General features: G+C 39.8%; 1 protein-coding gene across 1 annotated transcript in view; it reads left to right on the forward strand.

Moving 5' to 3' along the window:
• LOC111978381 (glutamate receptor ionotropic, delta-1-like) overlaps positions 1-20,461 on the forward strand; it is a 177,162-nt gene that overhangs the window by 142,138 nt on the left and 14,563 nt on the right. Inside the window, exons 10-12 of the mRNA XM_024008411.1 lie at positions 3,774-3,912; positions 12,600-12,795; positions 15,078-15,244. Coding sequence (XP_023864179.1) covers positions 3,774-3,912; positions 12,600-12,795; positions 15,078-15,244 — 502 coding nt within the window. The remainder of the gene's footprint in view (positions 1-3,773; positions 3,913-12,599; positions 12,796-15,077; positions 15,245-20,461) is intronic.

Consider the following 20,461-nt stretch of genomic DNA (forward strand, 5'->3'; position numbering starts at 1 on the left):
GCAGCACATAGTATTATTTTTACAGTCCTTCTTTGGGGGACAGAATTGGCATCTCCTCCTCTTGCCTGCCTCAGCTGCAGCCTCAGGTGGATCAGGACAAGATTCAGCCCCCTGAACAGCTTTCACAAGCGCTGCAGAGRCTGCTGTGTGGGGGAGGCACTCCCTTCTTTGAATGTGTGKGGTTACAAGTTCCTTTCCCAGCTGCTCCAGGAACACCCTMCCCTTGTTCCACTTATCAGGCATCCAGGTAGGGTTGATCTTGTTCCATATCACGAAGGCATTGTATGAGGACACATCTATGCTGTTATGGAAGATGACCAGGGGCCAACGGGCAGTTATCCTCCTGCAGCTGTAAGTTCCAATCACCTTGTCCAGGTTGTCCACGCCTCGTTTGTTGTGGTTGTCATCCAGGATGATGGCTGGCTTCCTGTCCTCACGATCACTGATCTCAGCCGTTTTGTGCMGTGTGCTCAGGAGGACCACATTCTTGTTCCTCTTTGAGAGGTAAGAAACTAGAGTGGTGGTCCATCTGTCACATCAAGCACAACACGCATCCCCTGGTTCTTCTCYGGGCCTTCACTGGTCGGCTTCCCTGTGTAGACTTGCATCTTCCAAGCGTAGCTGGATTGTGCGTCACAGGCCACCCATATCTTGATGCTGTACTTTGCTGGCTTGCTGGGTAAATACTGCCGGAAAGGACAGCGACCTTTTAACAAAAGAGATTACTACCAGTAATTAGTATCAGTGCCACATAAAAAAAAATCACATAAATCAATGATATTACATCAACACATAAAATGAACAGTGAAAATCACTTACATTACAGATATGAAAATAAAAATGTACCTCTGAATGGAACCAGTTGCTCATCCACTGTTACTTCAGGCCCAGGGTTGTARAGGTATGGCAGACGCTCCACCCACTTCTCCCAGACCTCTCTTATGGCCGTCAGTTTGTCTCTCACGCGTCTTGCAGGTCTTGACTCACGGTTATCAAATCGTAGCATTCKTGAGAAAGTGTGAAAGACTTTCAGTTGCATCGTGACACTGAAAATCGCCCTTCCTCTCTCTGCATCCCAGAGACTACATGTAACCTCCCCTCGGGACCTATACACACCGCTAAGATTAGCAGCCCTATGTAGGCACGCAGGTCAATCTCATCCATCCTTTTCCARTTGTCTCCATATTTACGGAAACCCTCCAAATTTGTCATCTCCAGGATAATTTWTTTCGATGGCTGGTGTGATGAATATATAGAATGTTGAGGCAATGTTCTAGGCATGGGCAACTGCATGTCTTGTGGGCCCTGGAGTCATCCTTATGACATTTTGTGCTGCCCTGGTTTTCATATGGTGACAAGGACCATGTTATTTTGCTGTTCTTTGACAAAAATKTGGGGATTTCTTCTTCATYTGAAGATGATGCATCGTGCTCTGGGTTGTATTCTTCCCCATCTTCTTCTTCAGATACCTCCTCTTCTAAATACTTGTTCTATAGTTCCTCCCGGACATCTGAAAAAATCTGATCTATGACCTCTTGGGCACTGAAACGTGTACTCATGGCTTCAGCAAAGAGAGAACCAGGGGACTGTCATCTGCAGCACCTTTATAGTATCTGCCTGCATTCCTCATTAGTGAACAATGCTTTCAAGACATTTTTATTTTGTCTGAATTTAAAAAAAATTGTCTGTGAACTTGAGTCATGGAGGGGAGATGCTGCACATGCACAAGACAATTTTAGTTTTGTCTGAGTTCAATCAGTAGCACACAATCTCAATTTCTCATTGTGTGTGTGTGTATCTTTGTGGTTTTTGTGGTGTGTAAATGATTTTAGAACTGCCGGGTCAAAAATGACCCTAAGACAATCTTTGTACCCTGGTTGTGTACAGCTTTCATGGAAATATGAACATGGGCAATGTTTCACTTTTTGTAATGTTGGCGTCACTCTAGGATAAGTCATCAAATTTCGAATGAAAAAAATATAATTTAGGGGGTTTTCTATGCTGTTAACATAGTGGCGGGTCATTTTTGACCCTTAAGACAACACAAGGGTTAAGCAGTTAGATTAAACAACTAATTTGTAAGATAAATGTTTTAAAATGAAACATGTATGGAAACAGGTGAATTAACATTCCYCAGTTAGAAGGCTCAAGCAAGCTAAAACCCACATGGTAGCAAAAACTAACTAGCAGAAGTTGTTAACAAGTTAGAAATGATTTAAACACACTTTGCTGTAGGCTACTATTTACTAGTTAACAAAAAAATCATGTATGTCATATAAAATATATTCACCCCACCCAGTATTGTAATCAAAACTTACCAGAAAGCATTGCGTCCTTGGCTCAGACAGTGTAGTAGTGTGGGCTCAATGGCATCTCATTAGTGTGCAAGCTCTTGAGAATCAGCTCTACATGTGATGGAAGAGTGCGATGCACATGTGATGGAAGAATGCACTGTGCATGCAGAGAGTTGCAATTCCATTGAATTCAGGATTGTTTAACCAAAATATGCCACAAGACCTTGAATTTCCTTGTGTATCACACAAAAAGGTTCACTGTTATAAGCTAACTTTGTTGATGAATTTAAGCAAAATTCCCCAAATTCCCGGGCTTAACTTCCCATTGAAAATTCTGGAAATTTACTGGAACATGTCCGACCCTTCGCAACCCTAATACCAATTCATTAAATGCATTCCAGGTGACTACCCCATGAAGCTGATTGAGAGAATGMCAAGAGTTTGCAAAGCTGTTATCAAGGCAAAGGGTGGCTACTTTGAAGAATATAACATTTATTTYGATGTGTTTAACACTTTTTTTGATTACTACATGATTCCATATGTGTTATTTCATAGTTTTGATGTCTTCACTATTAATTCTACAATGCAGAAAATAGAACAAATTAATAAAAACCCTGGAATGAGTAGGTGTGTCCAAACCTTTGACTGGTACTGTGTATATATATATATATATATATATATATATATATTTATATATATAAAAAATAACGAAAAATTTAAATACAGTATATATATACATATATGATTCGTTTTTTTTATATAACCCTATGGCATTTAGATTTTTCCACAAACACCTCTCTGAAACAAATCTTCTAGAACCTCTTGACCTTGGTATTAGTGCCGCATGAACACAATATTACTCMGTTTTTCTTYTTTTTCTTTTTTGAAAAAGTCCTAAGGGTACATCATTGATTGTGACACTTGGAGACAAATGTATGTTTTTTTTTTCTCACAGCCTGAATCTCTCAGATGACATTTCTGTGGCTTTACTCTTCAAAATGATAATTCACATTGACATTTCCTCGTCCGCTTTCTGTGAAGWTAGGCCATGTATGGAGACAGAGTGCTTAGACTTCTGCTACAGGAAGAGAGAGCCAGCTAGCTGCCTGGGCAAACAATGGGAATATGGAGGAGCATTTAGAGAGGGAATGAGAGGAAAAGTATTTGGTAGAAAGAGGGTTAAAAAGAGAGACCAAAATTAAGACCTGAAATTGACATAGAGACAGTTAGAAAGAGTACGATAAAGTGATGAAGTGCTATGATACGGAGACAGGAGAGAGTGAGCAGAATCATTTTTTGAGGTCCTGAAAAATACAATTCSATTATAAAAAATCAACCAGATCATTAGGATCAACAGGCTAAAACAAAACCGKCAGAGTAATGGTGCAATAAGTTGTGATATCACAAACAATGAATCAAATCTACATAATATTGTTCAAGACTTCATACAGTACATACTAACTTATCTTGTTTTTCTAGGGGGTGACTCCATCCTGGGTTCTGTGGCTCTACGTATCGTCATGGGCAGCTGGTGGCTTTTCACCCTCATTGTGTGTTCCTCCTACACGGCCAACCTGGCAGCCTACCTCACGGTGTCCCGCATGGACAACGCTGTACGGTACGTTATTAACTATTATCAACCCGGTTGTACAGTGTATCCTTCTATCTTTAAGACTCATTGAATGGTGTGGTGATTTTCTGGTGGTAAGTGTCTTCAACTGGCAAGGATACTGGTATGTCTTACTTTTTCCAGCATTGACCTGCACTGCCAATTTCCTGATGTTTTTTGTCTTTGTGGGTTAGATCTCACCCATTTAGGCAAAATTAGACATACCAATAAACTCAAGTTGGGCAGGCTGTTGACATGTTGTCTGTTTTATACAAGGCCATAAATATGGACCAAGTGTGATTCACACTACGACAGACAATTGTAATTCCTAACCCACTCCTTAAAAAAAGTTTTCCCTCCTTAGTCCAAATGTTATTTGTTAATAAATCCAATTTAGCACACTCCTGTCCAAATAGAACATGGTGGTCACTGGGGAGAATGCTAAATAGCACCTAGATCCTTTATATCACGGCTTATTGTTCAAACATCTGTACCCCCTAACACCGTGCCCATTCGTACAAGAATATAATATTTGTCGACAAAATCTTTCTACTGCTCAGACACAATTATTATGTCTCTGTATACAGTTGAAGTYGGAAGTTTATGTACAGWTAGGTTGGAGTCATTWAAACTGTTTTTCAACCACTCCACACTTGTTAACAAACTATAGTTTTGGCAAGTCAGTTAGGACATCTACTTTGTGTATGACACAAGTAATTTTTCCAACAATTGTTTACAGACAGATTATTTCACGTATCATTCACTGTATCACAATTCCAGTGGGTCAGAAGTTTACATACACTAAGTTGACTGTGCCTTTAAACAGCTTGGAAAATTCCATAAAATTATGTCATGGCTTTAGAAGCTTCTGATAGGCTAATTGACATAATTTGAGTCAATTGGAGGTGTACCTGTAGAGTAATTCAAGGCCTACCTTCAACCTCAGGTGCCTCTTTTTTGCTTGACATCATGGGGAAATCAAAAAGAAATTAGCCAAGACCTCAGAAAAAAATTGTAGACCTCCACAAGTCTGGTTCATCCTTGGGAGCAATTTCCAAACGCCTGAAGGTACCACGTTCATTCTGCACAAACAATAGTAAGCAAGTATAAACCCCATGGGACCACGCAGCCGTCATACCGCTCAGGAAGGAGACACGTTCTGTCTCCGAGATGAACGTACTTTGGTGCAAACGTGCAAATCAATCCCAAAAACAACAGCAAAGGCCCCTGTGAAGATGCTGGAGGAAACAGGTACAAAGTATCAATATCCACAGTAAAACGAGTCGACATTGACATACCTGAAAGGCCGCTCAGCAAGGAAGAAGCCAGTGTTCCAAAACCGACTTAAAAAGCAAGACTACAGTTTGCAACTGCACATGGGACGAAGATCATACTTTTTGGGGAAATGTCCTCTGGTCTGATGAAACAAAAATAGAACTGTTTGGTCATAATGAATCGTTAGGTTTGGAGGAAAAAGGGGGGGGCTTGCAAGCCAAACACCATCCCACCACCCGTGAAGCACGGGGGCATGACGCAGCATCATGTTGTGGGGTGCTTTGCTGCAGGCGAGTTAGTGCACCTTCACAAATAGATGGCATCATGAGGAATAAAATTATGTAATGATATTAGTGAAGCACACATCTCGACATCAGTCAGGACAGTTAAAGCTTTGGTGCAAATGGTTCTTCAATGGCAACATAGACCCAAGCATACTTCCAAAGTTGTGGCAAAATGGCTTAAGGAAAACAAAGTCAAGGTATTGGAGTGGCCATCCAAAGCCCTGACCTCAATCATATAGACAATTTGTGGGCAGAACTGAAAAAGTGTGTGCGAGCAAGGAGGCCTACAAACCTGACTCGGTTTACACCAGCTCTGTCAGGAGGAATTGGCCAAAATTCACCCAACTTTTGTGGGAAGCTTGTGGAAGGCTGCCCAAATGTTTGACCAAGTTAACTCAACATTGCTTTAATGGTTTGTAAACTTCTGACCCACTGGAATGTGATGAAAGGAATAAAAGCTGAAATATCAATCATTCTCTCTACTATTATTCTGACATTTCACATTCTTAAAATAAAGTGGTGATCCTAACTTACCTAAGACAATGAATTTTTACTAGGATTAAATGTCAGGAATTGTGAAACTGAGTTTAAATGTATTTGGCTAAGGTGTATGTAACCTTCCGACTTCAACTGTATTTGTTTATAGTGGAAATGATACAGAGGAAGGAGAAAATTACGGAAGATGTATCTGTATTGTCTTGGGGCCAAATCAAGACTCTGTGTGTACATGCATGCGTTCATATGTGTGTGTGTGTAAGTCAAAGTGCTATTGTGTGTAAGTGGCAGGAAAGATTTAATCAATAAATGCTGTTAGCTCCATCAGCCAACATTTGCTTGCTTGAATCATTCCATAAACTAAATKTAATGAAAACTGGTGGGATAATTACTTCTCATTCTTTATTTAAACATCAGAGAGCGTAATCACCATGCCTCAGGGTGGAGAGGTGAGATTAAAGGACTGTGATTAAATGTATTGCTTCAGATTGATGATGTCTCTCTGCTGAACGATATGAGAAACTCCTCTATTCACACCGATTCACTAATTACCTCATAGTAACAAGGGTTTATTTGTGTGGCATACAAAACATATAATAGACAATTGGCAAGTTATTAGACCTGGTCTGGAATACAGTCAAAAATGCACTGAGGAAAACCTACACAGTAAAATGTCCCTTTGATTAAAACCTTAGAGAAACCTTACCAAAATAGACAGTACTGAGTCACTTCATGATAGCAGCATGTCAGGAATGTTTTCGCCAAAACATTTCCAAATGCTCTTCCACCCAATTGAGACATGAAAATAGAGCTCTTTGACCGTGCACACCAGTGGTGGGTCTGGCGTCAAAGAGGAAAATTATGCAGAAAATAACCTAATACCTACTGTAACAAATGGTGGTGGATCTTTGATGTTATGAGGCTATTTTGCTTCTAATGGTGCTGGATTCCTTGTTAAGGTCAACGGGATCATGAACTTTACCCAGTACCAGGACATTTTATCACAAAACCTGKTTGCCTCTGCCAGGAGGCTGAACTTGGCCTCAAGTGGATCTTCCAGCATGATAATAACCCCAAGCCCCCATCAAAATCCCCAAATAAATGGTTAATTGACCACAAAATCAACATTTTGCAATGTCTCAGTCTGGTTTTTAAATTGAAGAGGGAAGTCCACAAGTACAGACAAATGATATCAAGGATCTGGAMAGATTATTTATGAAGGAATGGTCTAATATCCCTCCAAATGTCTTCTCCAATCTCATAAAACATTTYAGAAAAAGGCTCAGGGCCGTTATCCTCGCAGGGTGAGGTATTGAACGGTATTAGAGGTGCCAATAATGTTTACCCCTATCTTTTCGAGTTTTTTAAGAAATTACTTGTTAATCGGAAGATCTTAATTTTTTTCTCAATTGTATTAGTATTAAACTATATGTTTTTCCCATTATTTTGATCATATAATATACACTAAGTGTACATTAGGAAGACCTTCCTAATACGGAGTCCCCCTTTTGTCCTCACAACAGCCTCAATTTGACTTGGCTTGGACTCTAAAAGGTGTCGAAAGCATTCCACAGGGATCCTGGCCCATGTTGACTCCAATGCTTCCCACAGTTGTGTCAAGTTGGCTCYTGTACACTCAGTGTATTTTAGTTTTAAAAAGGCATCTACAGTTTGTAATTTCAACTTTGAAATCTCATACTTGATTWTCCCTAGTGAAAAATGTATAAATCCTTAGAAAAAATGTCCATTAATTATAATCCACATTATAATTCACATTTCCTTTAACTGCAGGATTATTTTCCTGCTGTAGCAAACTGGCTCAAATGAAGATCTTATATCTGTAAATCCAATTAACAGTAATTTGGTATGTAGGCCCAAGGTACATCTCTTAACTTAGTTTGAGAAAGCTAAGGGATTGGTTAAGCGATGGCTAAATTAATGATAAATCAGATTTTACTTGTCCATTTAAATCCTTTGTAAATCCACTCAACAAGGGCCTATCAACWTGAAGCTTTTGGGGGTCATCAAATACATTACCATTATAAACCATGTTAAGTTTGGCATTGATATCTTAAAAAAAGGAAACTATTAACAATTCACTTTTTTTACAATGTAAAGTTAATACTTAAAATAATCATACAAAATCTTCTTCTCAAGGACTGAAAGTCAGATTCACTCCAAATTTTGTATTTGCTCTCATCACAATAGAGTTTGTGAAAATAACATTGATGCATACAAAGATGGCCACACTATATCTGTAGATGCATATTAGCAAATACAGTACAGTCCCGAGTGGCACAGTGGTCTAAGGCACTGCATCTCGGTGCAAGAGGTGTCACTACAGTCCCTGGTTTGAATCCAGGCTGTATCACATCTGGCTGTGATTGGGAGTCCCATAGGGCGGTGCACAATTGGCCCAGCGTCGTCTGGGTTTGGCCGGGATAGGCCGTCATCGTAAATGAGAATTTGTTCTAAACTGACTTGCTAAGTTAAATAAAGGTTACATTTTACCTGGCCTTCACAACCCAATTGAGATGTTTGGGATGAGTTGGACTGCAGAGTGAAGGAAAAGCAGCCAACTAGTGCTCAGCATATGTGGGAACTCCTTCAAGACGGTTGGAAAAGCATTCCTCATGAAGCTGGTTGAGAGAATGCCAAGACTACAAAGCTGTCAAGGCAAAGGGTGGCTACTTCGAAGAATCTAAAATATATTTTGTTTTCTTTTAAACTTTTATGGTTACTACATGATTCCATATGTGTTATTTCATAGTTTTGATGTCTTCACTATTATTCTACAATGTAGAAATTAGTCAAATAAAGAAAAACCCTTGAATGAGTAGGTGTGTCCAAACTTTTGACTGGTACTGTATGCTAATATGCACAAAAAAATCTTAGCGATTAGTCAAAAGATGGCTGAATTGACAAATCATAAATAACAATTTACGTGTCCATTTTAACCAGTGGTCACAACAATTTCTGTGTKAAAATTCAAGCAGAGATCTATTGCTCAGATTTYTTTTAAACATGATTTAACTTCACTAGGGTMGGGGGCAGCATTGGGAATTTTGGATGAAAAGCGTGGCCAAATTAAACTGCCTGCTACTCAGCCGTAAAAGCTAGAATATGCATACAATGATGGGTTAGGGCAGTNATTGGGAATTTTGGATGAAAAGCGTGGCCAAATTAAACTGCCTGCTACTCAGCCGTAAAAGCTAGAATATGCATACAATGATGGGTTAGGGCAGTGTGCAGTGTGATTGCAATTGCCTTGTCTGTGGACCTATAGGGGTGGTAATAGGAGTGAGTCTAGGGTGTCAGGCAGGGTGGAGGTGATATGATCCTTGACTAGCCTCTAGTGACGGAAGTGAGTACTACWGGGCGATAGTCATTTAGCTCAGTTACCTTAGCTTTCTTGGGAACAGGAACAATGGTGGCCCTCTTGAAGCATGYGGGAACAGCAGACTGGGATAGGGATTGATTGAATATGTCCGTAAACACACCAGCCAGCTGGTCTGCGCATGCTCTGAGGATGCCGTCTGGGCCTGCAGCCTTGCGAGGGTTAACACGTTTAACTTCTTATGGCTGGGGGCAGTATTGAGTAGCTTGGATAAATAAGGTGCCCAGAGTAAACTGCCTGCTACTCAGGCCCAGTTGCTAATATATGCATAATATAATATATCCAATATATCCATTGGATAGAAAACACTCTGAAGATTCTAAAACTGTTTGAATGATGTCTGTGAGTATAACATAACTCATATGGCAGGCAAAAACCTGAGAAAAAATCCAACCAGGAAGTGGGAAATCTGAKGTTTGTAGTTTTTCAACTCATTGCCTATCGAATTGCCTATCGAATACACAGTGTCTATGGTGTCACATTGCACTCACTAAGGCTTCCACTAGATGTGAAMAGTCTTTAGAACCTTGTTTGAGGCWTCTACTGTGAGGTGGGGGCRAATGAGAGGGGATTGAGTCAGAGGTCTGCCAGAGAGGCATGAGCTGACCACGCGCGTTCACATGATAGTTAGCTTGCGTTCCATTGCAATTCTACAGACAAAKGAATTCTCCGGTTSGAACATTATTGAAGATTTATGTTWAAAAAATCCTAAAGATTGATTCTATACATCGTTTGACATGTTTCTACGGACTGTAACGGAACTTTTTGACTTTTCGTCTGCACCTAGTGATCGCACCTCATGAATTTTGATTACTGGGCTAAACGCGAACAAAAAGGAGGTATTTGGATATAAATTATGGACATTATCGAACAAAACAAACATTTATTGTGGAACTGGGATTCCTGGGAGTGCATTCTGATGAAGATGACCATCCGTAATAAATACAAATACAATACATTATCACTGCATATTGGCTATGCTTGATTTGCCCTGCCAAATKTGTTCTTCTCAGACCATTTAGAAATTATATTTWAAAAATGTAGGTATATGATCACACTGGTAATAGATMATTTGTTGAGTGAGCATAAGTGAGCATAATAATTAGCATTTTYTTCTGGACTGATGGCCTGCATCTGATGGTCAGTCTGAGGGGAGGTAGCAGCGGTGAGGCTGCCTCTCACCCGACTCACCGTCCCTCCCCTGACTCACCGTCCCTCCCCTCTCCTTGCCGTCTCTGAGAAAAGGGGACCGTCTTCCAACTGATGGCAAAACTCAAGTCGCACTGCATTAATTCTCCCTCATGCMCCAATTCATGTTACTCCTATGAYCAGAGAAAGTGAAATRTTCCTTGATWTTAAAAAAGACACAARCTGCTAATAATAAYGCAAGCTTATCGGAATACTTTGCTATAGTCATTCGTTGCAACTGCAGTAGGGGCAACACACTAATAAAAGTGTTAAACAAAGTGTTGACAGTGCTGAATAACAACGCAAGACTTTATCGTTGGGTTTTTTACAGAAATGTTTGGTGATCAACAAGGAATGCCTTGGAGATCGACCAGTCGATCACGATTGACCGGTTGGTGACCACTGATTTAAACCMATGTAAATCCAATCCACAGTTGCCWATCAACTTGAAACGTGTCATCGCTAYCATGTCCCTAACATGAACCTCACTGAACTTAGTACTATGAAAAAACAGGGAAACTATYAACTCATTATTTGCATATGTAACGCTAATGCACAAAACCATCTTCTCCTCATGAACCATCCATACGATTCACTCCAGATTTGAATGGTTTTGTCTAGGTTTTTTTTCGCATTCAAATATGGCCRTAATGTACGTATAAATGCACGTTAGCACATATACTAATGCTAAGAATATTTTTTKACATCTTATTCTCATGAACCATAATTCAGATTGACTCTAGATTTGGTGTATAGACTCAATGAATTTGAGAATGTTTAGCTGCCTGCATTCAAAGTCAGCCACGCTACACCACTAGATGGCACGATATCACAGCAGAGCTATAAGAACTGAACTAATGGACATGGGGCCATGACATTTGTTATGTAAACTTGATCTATATGTCCTTAGAAGCTGTGCGAATATAAARTTGCTGCAACCTTAGATKGCTGCACCAGACTAGTTGTTGGCAGTATAGATTTCATTGGCACCATAGGCTACCAGAGCAATAACTAKTTTTTTTCTACTTGCACATCCTYATCTGCACGTCTATCACTCCATTGTTAATTGCTAAATTGCAATTACTTCGCCACTATGGCCTATTTATTGCCTTACCTCCTTGCTTCATTTGCATACACTGTATACAGATTTTTCWATTGTGTTGTTGACTGTACGTTTGTTTATCCCATGTGTTGTTGTTTTTGTCGCACTGCTTTGCTTTATCTTGGCCAGGTCGCAGTTGTAAATGAGAACTTGTTCTCAACTGACCTACCTGGTTAAATAAAGGTGAAATAAAAATTWAAAATAAAATAAATTGATCAAGTGGACTTTGTCTCATGCAAATTAATGTTACATTTAAATTATGCAGACAATCAATGTGAAACATCGTGAAAATWACGCTGAAAATATTATCATAAACCATTAGTCGAATAGACCCCAGAACTGGTATATAAACTCAATAATTAAGTAATGACTTTAACAATGACATCTTCACTTGCGTCATCCTTGTAGTATTGAGAGGTAGACATGGTAATGCTTTCACTGATTGCACGTATAGGAAGAGTTCCTACATGACAGAGTGCTTACTTTGTTATCCGACTGTGTCCTTCCTGTCATTCTTTTTTGTTGCCTGCAGCTGTATTCTATTCTTATTTTCCTATGATAAGACATCAACATTTGGCACTTAACACCTCTGCATTGTTTTGTTCATTAGTTCCTTTCCTGTAAGTTAGAGGATTTGAAAAGATACTTAGGCACAACTTCAAGTGCTAAGGCCAGATTTGACTGTGGTTGAATTGCAATGATCTACTATTATTTATGTAGAGGTACTCCAAGTTATACTGAATATAAAACATTTGAATACCCGAATTAACACATTAGATCAGTGTTGCTTCTTGTATGCATTTGTAAAGGGAACTAGTAGTGGGAATCCAGTGTACTGTGTATGCTTGAAAATAAAATATTGACAAATGCATCATTCTGGTYGCATAGGGCGRCCTCCAAAAGCACATGACTACTTATCCTCCATGTGACCCATACCCTTTGTTCGCCTCGACAGGACATTCCAGGACTTGTCCAAACAGATGGACCTAGCCTACGGAACAGTGAGAGACTCAGCCGTGTATGAGTACTTCAGAGCCAAAGGCACCAACGCTCTGGAGCAGGACAGCACCTTCGCTGAGCTCTGGAGAACCATCAACAAGAACAACGGACACGAACACTCAGTCTCCAGCCCCTCTGAAGGCATCCGCAAGGTGAGCTCAGGGACAGCCGGGTCTAAACTAATTGATTTCAGAAAACTGTAGCCACTTAGGAAAGTTTTTCTAAATGAGTGAGAATAAATGAGGATGTTTAATTCTGAATCAWTACAGCTATACAAGGTAAAGTACCTTTCAGCACACACACAAAAACAGATCTATGCTGGGCATACTATGAGGTCCGTAGAGAGACAATTACTTGGCTCTACTCATGAGGCGTGGGTGAAAATGGAATTGTTAATCTATTATTGAATAATCTATTTTTTATTTATTTTTCCCTGATTAGAAGTTAATGGTTACGTTGAAGTGAATATCTCACAGCCTAAGACACACACACACACACAACAGCCTGAGAAATGTTCCAGTAATTTAACAAATTAGTTATAACAGAGTCCAGTCACACACACTTGTCATTGACTCTCAGGAATCTTTGAACCACTAATTGCAATTAGTTCAGGCAATCTCTGTAGTGTTCTGCAGATACTTGGTGTAATGGTAAATTGCTTTGTGTTTCTGTACTTAAAATGAAAGCATGTTGGATGAACAACAATGTTAGTTACAATGCCTTCAGAAAGTGTTCATCCCCTTTGACTTATTCATGTTGTGTTACAGCCTGAATTCAAAATGGATTAAATCTACTTTTTTCTCAGCCATCTACACAAAATAATTCATAATTAAAAGAATAAAACATGTTTTTAGAAATGGTCGCACATTTATTGAACATGAAATACAGAAATATATAAGTATTCACACCTCTGAGTCAATACAGTTGAAGTCGGAAGTTTACATACACTTAGGTTGGAGTCATTAAAACTCGTTTTTCAACCACTCCACAAATGTCTTGTTATCAAACTATAGTTTTGGCAAGTCAGTTAGGACATCTACTTTGTACATGACACAAGTAATTTTTCCAACAATTGTTTATAGACAGATTATTTCACTTATAATTCACTGTATCACAATTCCAGTGGGTCAGAAGTTTACATACACTAAATTGACTGTGCCTTTAAAAAATTTGGAAAATTCCAGAAAATAATGTAATGGCATTAGAAGCTGGTTCATCCTTGGGAGCAATTTACAAATGCCTGAAGGTATCACGTTCATCTGCACAAACAATAGTACGCAAATATAAACACCATGGGACCACGCAGCCGTCATACCGCTCAGGAAGGAGACGCGTTCTGTCTCCTAGAGATGAACGTACTTTGGTGCGAAAAGTGCAAATCAATCCCAGAACAACAGCAAAGGACCTTGTGAAGATGCTGGAGGAAACAGGTATAAAAGTGTATATATCCACAGTAAAATGAGTCCTATATCGACATAACCTGAAAGGCCGCTCAGCAAGTAAGAAGCCACTGCTCCAAAACCGACATAAAAAAGCAAGACTACGGTTTGCAACTGCACATGCGGACAAAGATCGTMATTTTTGGAGAAATGTCCTCTTGTCTGATGAAACAATAGAACTGTTTGGCCATAATGACCATTGTTATGTTTGGAGGAAAAGGGGGGAGGCTTGCAAGCTGAAGAACACCATCCCAACCGTGAAACACGGGGTGGCAGCATCATGTTGTGGGGGTGCTTTGCTGCAGGTGTGGCTGGTGCACTTCACAAAATAGATGGCGTCATGAGGAAGGAAGATTATGTGGATATATTGAAGCAACATCTCAAGACATCAGTCAGGAAGTTATAGCTTGTTCGCAAATGGGTCTTCCAAATGGACAATGACCCCAAGCATACTTCCAAAGTTGTGGCAAAAAAGCTTCAGGACAACAAAGTCAAGGTATTGGAGTGGTCATCACAAAGCCCTGACATCAATCCATTCGATAATTTGTGGGCAGAACTGAAAAAGTGTGTGCGAGCAAGGAGGCCTACAAACCTGACTCGGTTACATCAGCTCTGTCAACTTATTGTGGGAAGCTTGTGTAAGGCTTCCCAAAACGTTTGACCCAAGTTAAACAATTTAAAGGCAATGCTACTAAATACTAATTGCGTGTATGTAAACTTCTAACCCACTGGGAATGTGATGAAAGAAATTAAATATGAAATAAATCATTATCTCTAGTATTATTCTAACATTTCACATTCTTAAAACAAAGTGGTGATCCTAACTGACCTAAGACAGGGCATTTTTACTAGGATTAAATGTCAGGAATTGTGAAACTGAGTTCAAATGTATTTGGCTAAGGTGTATCTAAACTTCCGACTTCAACTGTATGTCTGTTTTGCCTATTCGTTCCACTATCCCCTCAATGTAACCCCTTTTTTATGTTCTTCCCCAGGCCAAGAGAGATTCCTTTGCCTTCCTGTGGGACATGGCTGTGGTGGAGTATGCTGCTCTGACAGATGATGACTGCACCCTGACKGTGACAGGCAACAGTATGAGTAGTAAGGGCTACGGCCTGGCCCTGCAACATGGCAGCCCCTACAGAGACCTCTTCTCCCAGAAGTAAGTTCCCTTTTCCAGCCAACTTATCCCAACGGCCACCTACTGTATTTATGTTTCTGTACTGTAGATGGGTGGTTCCACGAATAGTGCCTTTTTCCTTGTAACATTGTGTGTAGTCTTCGATAAAACACAAAATGTTCGTTTGATTCCATACATCTATGCTCTAACAAACACATTCCAATAGTGTGTTTTTGTAACTTTGTGGATTTAACATATAAATAGCTATTAATTTAGCCGTACTATGCCACCTTGTTTTATACGCGAGTTGAGGTCCTTGGGACTAGAGGTCTTCACAGATCCACCTGTACCCGAATACCCAAGACCTGATCCGTAATTCTAAATAATGTCACAGGTCTGGGTCGGATCAGATGTGATTGTCACGGGTATGTGTAATTTTAACTGACATGTCCGGAAGGCCCCGTACAGATCCGAACACGACTGCTGCAGTAGAGGGAGACATTTTATAATTTATGCTGCTGCTGTTACTTTTCCCAAGTGTGGAGCGTGGTGCGTGTAGCTTGTTGTTTTTGTTGGCRGCCAATCATAAGTCATCACAGCGGTGATAGGCTACAGTCATAGAGCCTCCGTGTTTGGCAAAAGTTAGGATATATCTAATCAACAGAATTTAAAAGATAAAGGAGAAGGATAGGCTACAAGGACCAAGAGCCAACAGGTAGGCAGCTACTTAATTTTCTGAATGGAGTTATTTGTAACTGTATGATGAGAAAGCRCATGCACTGCAGCCTCAATTAGCCTAGTTAGCTAATATTAATTAGCTTATCTAGCTTCTCCTGGTTTGATGCAGTCAAGACAGGTACTACGTGACCGTATTTGATGATGAATAACCTAGCTATGGCAGCTATTAGTCTAATATAACGCGAGTCGGCTTGGTTGGTTGCGTCTCTCCCTCACCGCTTCCTGTGTCACTCCCTCCCCCACCTGTTAGAGAAGCACCTCCCTCTCCCTCTCACACGGTATCAAAGGTAACCACCCGTTATGTTCCTCCCTGTACCAACCTTGTCCCACCCCCCTGGAACCCTCTTACCCAGAGCAAAAAATACCTCTGCTTTACGCCAGGGCCGGATTACTGAACGGGCACACAGGGAACCCAACAAAAAAAAACTCTGGGGGCTTCCCAGATTTGAACACGTCATAAACAATGGCAAAATGTGTAGAATAGCAGGAAGTTTGCTTTAAAACTGCAAACTTCTCTCATCCTCGTGGTAAAAATGTGAAGAATAGCATGAGATGTGCTATAAAACAGCACATTTTMTCTCAGCCTCATGACAAAATGTGTAGAATTGCATTATAAAACTGCATATATTTCTTCCTACYCCATGCCAAAATGTGTTGAAATTCCCTGGAGGTTGGTGCCCCTTGGCCCGAAATGCGCTAGTCCGGCCCTGCTTTAGGCACAACTTTTTGAGGTCACCCTGCCCCCTTCTCACAGTCAAAGGTGAATGATAATTCTTCAAGTTTTTCCAGTGACACATCCATGCAGCATCTACATGCCAACCATTTCATCTCAATCAGTTTCATGGGAATATGCATTTAGATCTTGAGTTATGTACAGTGTTCTTTCAAAGAACAGTGTTGTTATGAATGATGTACAGTGAGTGAATTTTAAGACAGATGGTGTTAACTGTATCATACCTTTTGTTTCAATCTAAGCACATTTTGCCTAGTGGCACATTGTTGAGGATTGGCCACGTGAGAGAAAAATGCGACCATTCGTACAATCATCCTAAAATCTTATAAGAATTTAGATATTACAGTAATGTTATACTATGCTATTATATTTTGTTTCGTGAATAAGTTACTATCATTGTGATCTTGCAGACATTGATTCAGCTTTGATCAAACTTTATTACAATGAGTACCATTCTCCATTCATCACTGAAATTGATGAGTAGCTTGAGTAGCTTGTTCTCTGGGCAGCCGAACAAATAGAGCAGAGACAGATTTTAATCTATCGGGAAGAGGGTTCTAAAGAATTTTGAACTGTGGCCAATCCATTAAAATGTGTTTTTTTTCTCAAATCCCCAATTTGGCATGTCCTACTTCGTGTTTGTCTGACTTCTCGATAGATTTTAACCCACTTAACCCCCAAATTTCCCCARGTTTTCACCATCATCGTAAAGCCCTAGTTATGTGTTGTTTTGACAAAGTAATTTCTATACAGCATTATTTATTTCATGTGATTAGTGATTCATTTACATTTGTCCCTCAGGCTTAAAGTCAACCCTGTTATGTGAAGGGATAGTACGAGATTTTGTCAATAAAGCCATTTTCCTTGAACCCACCTGTCCCCATTTTCATTMGTTTATGTTACTGTAGGCTATCTGTAAAATGATTTAAAAAAACTAAACATAATTTCAAGTGTAAAATAAATGTTTTTTTGTGGAGTGCCTTTGTTACAATTATGAAACAAAAAGCATGTGCGTTGAAACACAGTAAAAGCTTGTTTTTATAAAGACAAAACAAATAAAAATACCCAAACCGCAAGACACAAATGTCTGTAGCCTAAAAATCAGTATAAGCGCCAAGCGTGCTTGTGAATAGTGAAAATCAGCATTATAATTGCATTATAATGAATATAAGTGTTGATATGACAGGTCAAAATAGTTTATTGTCACTTATTAAACACATTGTTTGTGACCTCGTTCGTGCTTACAGTATGGGATGTGTCTTCGTGCAACAGGTGGATCTCATTTAGATGTTATCCCTTGTCCTAACAGTCACCACAAATCTTCAACACTTTCACTTGATTGCAACACTTCCCACAAACAAGTTGCTTGCACCTGAAACGAGTGTCATGGGTTCTGTTCCGAGTGCATCAGCCCACTTTGCAGTTTCTCCTCCCCAGGAGCTGTTTGCAATTTGCTCTGAATCTTTGCTGCTGTCTTGACCCTCATATGTCTCTCACATAGCCTGCTTGTCAGACTCATGATGAAGTCTCTCCTGCTCATGGTGTTGTTCATGCATTGTTTAAACAACATTTAGAGTTGATAGCGGCCAAGTCAAGCATGTTGTATAACACAGCAACAGGCCAGAGGCGAGTTCCTCCTTTCAGTACCATCTGATCTGAAACATTATCCGATCTTAAACATTATCCAACACTCGCTCACCTGCAGCCCGATATGGATCCTTACCCAGATATGGAAAGCCRTTCAGCATGAATCAAAATAATAATCATCGGCGATATCATGATCTATTTCTTCCCTGCCATCTGAGTCACTTTAATTCAGATCTTTTTTTATCWATTTTTTATTTAACTAGGCAAGTTCTTTTTTTTCAATGACGGCCTAGGAACAGTGGGTTAACTGCCTTGTTCAGGGGCAGAACGACAGATTTGTACCTTGTCAGCTCGGGGATTTGAACTTGCAACCTTTCGGTTGCTGCTCTAACCACTAGGCTACGCTGCCGCCCAGCATAGCCTTGTAGCAACATTGCATGTGCATCCATTCGTCTTGATTTTGTCATTGTAAGTTATGCACACTCTCATTGCATAGCCTACTCCAAATAGGCCTAGAGTAGACTACTAAGACTGCTTGGATCCGGTGGACTGGTACAGGGTACACTGTTTTGAGATTGAAATTAGAATGGATTAGTACAATAGAATGGCCCGCCTTGTTTTTCATTCACAATTGATGATTACATAATAATGCATTGTTCGCTTCCCCTCGCTCATCAACTTACCCATTCTCCCCCTTTCTCCCCAATCATACTATACTTTATTCATTTCATCTGCTGTTATATGTGTGAAATTTGTTTCGGTATAGAAAACATTAAGAACACTTCCTAATATTGAGTTGCACCCTCCTTTTTGCCCTCAGAATAGTCTCAATTCGCCTGGGCATGGAATTTACAAGGTGTCAAAAGCATTCCGCAGGGATGCTGGCCCATGTTGACTCCAATGCTTCCCACAGTTGTGTCAGGCTGGTTGGATGTCCTTTGGGTGGTGGAAAATTCATGATACACACGGGAAACTGTTGAGCGTAAAAAAWACATCAGCGTTGCAGTTCTTGACACAAACCGGTGTGCCTGGCACCTACTACCATACCCCGTTCAAAGGCACTTACATATTTTGTCTTGACCATTCACCCTTTGAATGGCATACATACACAATCCATGTCTCAATTATCTCAAGGCTGAATTTTTTTTTTTTTACCCGTCTCTTCGGGGTAAAAAGTGGATTTAACAAGTGACATCAATAAGGGATCATAGCTTTCACCTGGATTCCCCTGGTCAGTCTGTCATGGAAAGATCAGGTGTTGTTAATGTTTTGTACACTTGTGTAGTTTTTGTTGTTTCAAGTCAATTCTAGGGGTGATTATCAACTGGGCACGGCACATTCAACTATCGGAGAAGGAGCGGTGTTAATATACACAATCACAAAGAAATCCATTAATATTTTGTTTCGAAAGGTCATAAAAAAACAGAATAGCATGTTTTGAGTTGTATTTTTTACATTTTATTTAACCTTTATTTTACTAGGCAATTCAGTTAAGAACAAATTATTTAAAATTATGGCCTACCCCAGCCAAACCCTAATCCAGGTCTGTGCTTAGTAGCCAAGGCTATGGCTGCACCATGCCAATGAAATCAACTTGTTCATTTAGCAGACATCACAGGCCCTGCTCTACCACAGTCAGCACACATATATTTTACAGTAAGAATAAAATGGAATGTAACAGAAGAAAATAGAAAGGATAGTTTTCCCAAATGGCTATTGCTGATTGTCACCAGTAGCCTACTCACATGAGGAATGCACAGAGCCACGGTTATTCTAGATAAAAGTTATGTTTTGAAACAGAGACGATCCGCGCAATTTGTAGAGTTTTTGTTGTTGTTGCAAAAATAGTTTAGAGTCCTTGGAATCTGCTCTTTCTGATAGGGTATAACAATCAAAACATCTGGCCTGACTGGACCTCTGTAGGAGGATATGTAAGAAGTGCTATTTGGTAAGCTCCTTGCTTATTTGTCAATGCATGCTGTCAATGTCAGCTGCACAGGTCATCAGTCTCTTTATTCTCTTTGACAATGTGAAATTAGTTTCAATATAGTTTACGTGTAGTTTGGACATGCCAGCTGGGCAGGCAACTATTGTCTTACAGTCAGAAAATACACTATCATCTMATTTCAGTATTTACAGTCAACACATTTTCTGACTGATTACAATGTACATTTTTAACATAATACATGCATTCATTTAGC

The sequence above is a fragment of the Salvelinus sp. IW2-2015 genome, linkage group LG18 (genome assembly GCF_002910315.2).
Source record: "Salvelinus sp. IW2-2015 linkage group LG18, ASM291031v2, whole genome shotgun sequence".
NCBI lineage: Eukaryota > Metazoa > Chordata > Actinopteri > Salmoniformes > Salmonidae > Salvelinus > Salvelinus sp. IW2-2015.